At 38.3% G+C, this 6,643-nt stretch overlaps 1 protein-coding gene across 1 annotated transcript; it reads left to right on the top strand.

The window, feature by feature from the left end:
• Positions 1–297: 297 nt before the first annotated feature.
• Positions 298–5,838, top strand: LOC105446000 (vicilin-like seed storage protein At2g18540). Its single transcript, XM_011682264.2, has 5 exons — positions 298–583; positions 1,856–1,926; positions 2,247–2,654; positions 3,945–4,298; positions 5,510–5,838. The coding sequence occupies exons 1-5, from the start codon at positions 557–559 to the stop codon at positions 5,625–5,627; spliced, it is 978 nt and encodes a 325-aa protein (XP_011680566.2). The 5' UTR covers positions 298–556; the 3' UTR covers positions 5,628–5,838.
• The last annotated feature ends 805 nt before the right edge of the window (positions 5,839–6,643 follow it).

The raw sequence follows: 6,643 nt of genomic DNA, 5'->3' as shown, positions 1-6,643 counted from the left end.
AATTGGAAAACTCTAGTTCGCACATATTAGGTGCACATAAAGAAAGGAAAGAGAATGTGCACCAAAATTGTGCCAATGGCCAAGGAATCATAGATCCACCTTGGTCTATTCTTAATTATATATAGTTTCCATGTTAGACACGAAAACGAACAAAGATGTCGACGAGAAATCATTGTAAAGAATGGAAATAATTATATTACAGTCCTAAAGTAAGTTTCGCAATTTTTTTTTTTTTTTTTTTTTACCCCAATCAGATCCGGCTCATGTTACTACGATACTGTACAATCCGTTATTTTCGCAAACTCATTGGGGAATTAGAATCTGCGGTTCGTGTGCAAAATCGAGAAGTTACTATAGTAACAGTTGGATGACCGCTGAGGCCCTAAAATCTAGAACGGGTTTTGGCCAAATCTATGTTCGTTCTCAATTGACAACCCAAGTGAATCAGCAGCCAATCAGAGAGCTCGTATAGCTGGCCCGGGAACTTTATTCGTCTAAAATTTCTATCGCAGACAATAACAACACTGAGCTGAGACTAACATTTTGAGATTAAAACATGAATTTCAAAGCAAGTGGATCTTCGGTGAGTTTCTTTTATCGATTGTTGTTTCTTAACTATACTATGGATATAACATGAATCGTTTTAAAATTGGATAATGAATTGTTGAAAGATGATAAAAGCCGTTTTGTGGCTTGGTCGAGACAAGTTGTGCTACTACTTCGTGCGGTAGTCCCGTCTGTACTGTATTGCGCAGGGCATTGCATTGCTTTGCTAAGTTGTTGTGCATTAATTGCCAGTTTATCGTCTCTGTCTGAGTGAGTGTTCGCCTAGTCTTGATGGCTATAATATTAATAGCCTCTGATCGTGCAAAATTGCGGGCCTACTCTCCTTGAAATTGTGTCCTGAATTAAACATCCCTGAAAATGTGTTGTTTGCAAATGTTTTCCAGGCTACCCTAGATCTAGGCCTAGGGCTAGGCTAGCCTACTGCCTAGGGCCAGGGCTAGCCTAATAGTAATAAGACTAAAAGTTAGACCCTAACGTTAGGGCTAGGGTTTGTTTGGTTTTACCTCACAATAACTCAACTCAGAGTCAGAGTCAGACAGCTCACTCTCTCTCTCTCTCACTCAGTCTCACTCTCATTCTTGAAAGGATGTTTCTATCAAAAGATACAGCCCCTCAAAAACTGCAATATTCATAGCATTTTCAGAATGGACAGAAAAGTGGTTCACGCAGAGTTATAATTTCTGCTCAAAAGCTGCACAGCTAATGCACAGCACGATATGCAAAGCGTGAAGCAAGGGTATTTTCAAACTGTTGTAACAAATGATCCCTTGGGACTAGAGAAAAAATAAGTGCATGGGATTACAGCTGGCCCAACTTATCCCTCGGGGGGGGGGGGGGGGGGGGGGCGGTTCGTGAAATTGGTAAATCTCCGAGTTACCATGGAAACGATGTTTAAATCGCTGTTTTGAGCAAGATATTTTTAGAATTCCGGGGGTGGCCTCCTATGGGGAATATGGAGAAAAACCTGCCCTTTCATATGACACCACATTTATTGAGTTTCACCTTCAGGATCATTTGTTATAGGTCTAAAGGTTTGAATTTCAAATTTTTCATAAAATCATTGACCAAATCTGCTTGGTCGCGCAATGCATGTAGACCACATAGGGATGTGTGCAATCTCTATGGGAAAGATTTTAGCACACAACATCGGGTGCGCGATCAGACACCCTATTCTTAATCTTACCAGCGCATTCAAAATTATGACTTTGAACTAGATTCTAGACCTAGATAATTGTGGAAATTTTAATGTCAGAATGTTACAAATTACTTTCTCATCTTTTTGTTACAGGAGGTTGGCGAGGTGGTGCCTACCGTGCCAGTGAAAGCAGCAAAGGCAAAGCCCTCAAAATCTGTGAATCGGTATGTTTTCCATTACATGCATCATCTTAAATTATAGCTATAGATCCCTAGGCCTACATGTAAGAACAATATCATTATCATTGAATTTCAAATGTACATGCATGAATGGGTATGTGTTTTCGACTCAATATCCTTTGTACAATCATTTTCCACCTTTTTTGTCAAAAAATGATAACGTCCAAAATATAATGCATTCATGATATGATGTTTTTCATTATTACAAGATAGATACACATGTATAGGTCTAGTACCATTTGTGATGATTTCAGAATTCCATTTTATCTAAATCATTGTTTTGTTTTTCATTTCTTGTACTGCAGCATGTCCTGGGACAACAATAGTGTTAACGCACTAATAGGGGAGGTGACCCTAGCCAACCCCTTCCAGTTTCGTTATAAAACGAGCGATCGGGCCAGAGCATGGCAACAGGTGGCAGAGGGGATGGTCAAAAAGGGATACAAGGTCGACTGCAGGGCGGTGAGGGATAGGATCCACGTGTTAAAGGACAAGGTTAAGGCCAAGAACAATGTAGAGAGGGCAGCAAGTGGCATTGCAGTAGAGGAGACAGAGGAGGAGCTGGGCATTCGAGAGGCCGTTGAAAGGATGATGCAAGAGGAAGAGGATATAGAGTTGGCTCCAAAGGAGAGAGGGGACGAACAGAAGAAGAAGGCGGAAGGAGAAGAGCTGAGGAAGAGGGCCTGCGAGACCATGGGAGAAACAAGGAAGAGGTATTTTTCAGAAGATTTTTCAAATTTAACAAATTCTAGGTGTACTCCCTAACACCCCCTCTGCTCCCCTCTCAACACACATTTGATTTGATTTGATTTGATTTGATTTATTGGTTTCTGCATCTTTTTTCTTTTTTTCATCATCATCATCATCATCATCATCATGATACGAGGAGAGGTAGATCCTGTAATCCTCGGTCACTTCTTTAGGGTTGGTTATGTTCTAGAGGTTAACTCATTGCACATGCGCAGGTTTAGGACGGTTTTGATCATATCATTAACTTAATTCAAATCGCTCAGACCACCAGTGCTTATCCAGTCTCATCTTGAAGATATCAATGGAGTTTGAGTCAATTATTTCTTGAGGGAGACTATTCCAGTCGGACACCACTCTGTTGCTGAAAAAGCATTTCCTTATGTTTAGACGAGACCTTTCCTTGAAAATCTTTAGAGAGTGTCCTCGGGTTTGAGTATTCAGTGATAAGGTGAAGAAGTGACTTGGGTCCAGCTTTACTAAGCCCTTTAGTATTTTGAAAACTGTAATGGCATCGCCTCTCCGTCTCCTATAGTACAAGGAGTGTAGGTCTAAAATCTTTAGCCTGTCTGTGTAGGGAAGTTCATACATTTTCATGAACATAATATGGTTTGATACAATATTTTAAGTGTATATAATTTTATACAGATAATAAACGAAATTAAACAAATATATTGAATGCATAATTAACATACATTAGATGCAGGAGGGCTACAGAAATAAGCAAAGTAGCTAGACGTGCCCTCAGCCCTCAACTTAGATACAACAATAAAAATATAAATAAAAAAGAGTGTGACTTGCAGAGAAGAAAAGGAAAGAGAAGAGAAGGAGCGTTGGTAATAATACAATAAATCTCATACATCTGCTGATTGAATGCATAAAACCTACACCATTACATTACAAACTAACAAATATAACTCAACATGCATGAAAGGAAAACAAAATTACAAATGACTAAGTAAAAAGCCGTTATCATCGAATTTGTTATTATCTGACCAAAAAATTATTTTGTGTAGTGCCCTCTATACCAAACTCAATTATCCCTTTAATATATTTTTAGTATTATGTAAACCAACATTCGTTAATGTTCTTCATGTACAACATGTAGATTGACTTTAAAACTCCTTTTTCTTTTATGTTTTATATTTCATGTTAGATACCGAGGTGAATGCAGTACCCGCACCACATCATGCAGGCTCTTGAATATCTTACACGCTTGACACTTTTTCTCTTCTTTTTTAAATATTGCATTTTAGACACCAAGACGAAGCCGGCACCAGTACCACTCCAAAAAGGCAGCGCAACAAAGGGCGAGATACTCTTGCTTTTCTAGACAGAAAGATGGAGTTGGAGCAGGAGATGAAGAGGGAGGATTTGGAGAAGAGAAGAGAGGAACAGGAGAGACAGCGAGCTGAAGAGATGGAGAGGAGACGAGAGGAAGAAGAAAGACGGGGAGCTGAAGAAGCAATCAGACAGCGTCGGTTTGAACTGATGCAGCAACAGATGCTGCAGCAACATCAACAAGCTCTTCAGCAACAACAACAACAGCAACAGCATAATCAACAAATGCAAACGATGATGATGGCCCTCATTAAATCTTTAGAAAAGAAGTAAAGAACAATATCTTTTTTTTTCATCATTCATTTCAAGTGAAATATTTTTGAGTGACCAACAGTGAACATTTTACTTTGACATAATTTTTTACCAATCTGTCTTTTCAGCTATACAGTGCGTCCCAGAAAAAACGAAACCGAGAAGTATCGATGTTTTATCATAACCTTATCACAACCATAATTAATGAACGATACATATTTGGAAAGCTTAGAGTCTCCTCTTTCAGTTGATGCTACCCACGTGATGCATATTTCACGCATGAGTGATTAAAAGCAATTTGAAGGAAGGAAACCAAAAAGAGATTTGGCGGGCGGTATCTGAATTTCAAAGAAAAATTCATATTTCTAGAAAGTTGAGTTTCTGCCCTTTCATATGATACCTCAATCAAGAAAAATGAGCCAGGAATACCAAAGTTCTGCTTGTTTAAAGTAGCCCTTACATTTTCATAATTTTAACAAACGAATTCGTTTTCACTGGGTGCCTGTCGTAGCAAAAAGCAGATTTGACAAAAGACTTAACTCCGTTTCGTTGACAATCAGCCATGCATGAAGACTCTCATCTACGGCTGATTGTCAACGAAACGGAGTTAAGTCTTTTTGTCAATTTTGCTTGTTGCTACTGCAGGCAGCCAGTAAAAACGAATTCGTTTAATAAAATTATGGAAATGCAAGCACTACTTTAAACAAACAGAACTATGTCATTCCTCGCTCATTTTTCCTGATTGAGGTGTCATATGAAAGGGCAGAAACTCAACTTTCTAGAAATGTGAATTTTTCTTTGAAATTCAGATACCGCCCGCCAAATGTCTTTTTGGTTTCCTTCCTTCAAATTGCTTTTAATCACTCATGCGTGAAATATGCATCACGTGAGTAGCATCACATGAAAGAGGAGACTCTAAGCTTTCCAAATATGTATCATTCATTAATTATAGTTGTGATTAAGTTATGATAGAACATCGATACCTCTCGGTTTCGTTTTTTCTGGGACGCACTGTATAGTCCTATTTTAACGCCTGCAGGACTTCAACTATTGACTTTGGCAGTTTTGCTAAGTCTGTGTGTATTAAGTTATATGGTCTTCCTAAGAGTTACCCATCTGCCATTATGATATGTATATGCCAAAGATACATTGTGTTAACTTGTATATATATGCAATTCAACAACATCTTGCCTTTTTTTATGTGTGCGACTTCCTTTTTCCTCCTTAGTTTCAATGTACTTGGTGCTATCACATCCTTTCAATGGCCTCTCGAATGCCCAGCTCCTCCTCTGTCTCCTCTACTGCAATGCCACTTGCTGCCTTCTCTGCATTGTTCTTGGCCTTAACCTGATCCTTTAAAATGTGGATCCTGTCCCTCACTGCCCTGCAGTCGACCTTGTATCCCTTTTTGACCATCCCCTCTGCCACCTGTTGCCATGCTCTGGCCCGATCGCTCGTCTTATATGTGAATTGGAAGGGGTTGGCTAGGACCATCTCCCCTATTAATGTGTTGATGCTATTGTTGTCCCAGGACATGCTGCAGTAGAAGAAATGAAATCAAGATATTTCTCCTTGGTCTTTAGTAGGTGACTTTGACCATGTTTACTTGTGTAGTGCATATGTTATGTTTTCACAATGCCAACTTGTGTTAATTTGATGAAGGTGTTGTGGCAAGTATGTCGTTGAACTTGATACGTTTACATGTGTAGCCTTCAGAGTAACTTGTTGACATAGTTTTGTTTAAGTAGCTACGCGAAGAAAATCTCATTTTGGAAATTATGCATCACTAGAGAGCTAGCGGATTATATATCATTATTAGACAAGTTGAGATCCAAGTAAACCAGATCTTACAGAAATCATCTCAGGATCAATACTAATTAATATTATTTTCACAGGTACTTCAAATTCTTCAATAGATCTTTGGTGTATTGTACATGTGTTTTCATAATGTAACTGGTACATGTAAGATGTAACTTATCAGTTGAAAGTTCAGGTTTTCAGCTTATTTCATGTTTGAGTTTGAGTTTGAGTTTGAGTTTGAGTTTGAGTTTATTATTTAGAAATATTCCTTACTTAATATAGAATCTACATGGAAGTCAAATGTGTGTCGACTTCCGTATCAATACCAAACATACAGTAAATGTATCTAACTTTATGGGTAATTTCATTTAAATGAAATAGGTGATATAGGCTAGAGTGGATTCGTGGATTGCACTGTAGTTTTATTATTACTTCATATTTTCTACTCATTGATGTATTCAGTACCAATCGTAACACAGGTTAATAAAGCTAATGGTGCATATTTTGATAACAAATCTTTTACACAAGTTCTATTGAAATAGGTGATACAGGGTGGAATAGA

The sequence above is a fragment of the Strongylocentrotus purpuratus genome, unplaced genomic scaffold (assembly GCF_000002235.5).
Source record: "Strongylocentrotus purpuratus isolate Spur 01 unplaced genomic scaffold, Spur_5.0 spur5_scaffold_13, whole genome shotgun sequence".
NCBI lineage: Eukaryota > Metazoa > Echinodermata > Echinoidea > Camarodonta > Strongylocentrotidae > Strongylocentrotus > Strongylocentrotus purpuratus.
The sequence above is the reverse complement of the archived record's forward strand: the minus strand, read 5'-3'. Positions and strand labels throughout refer to the sequence as shown.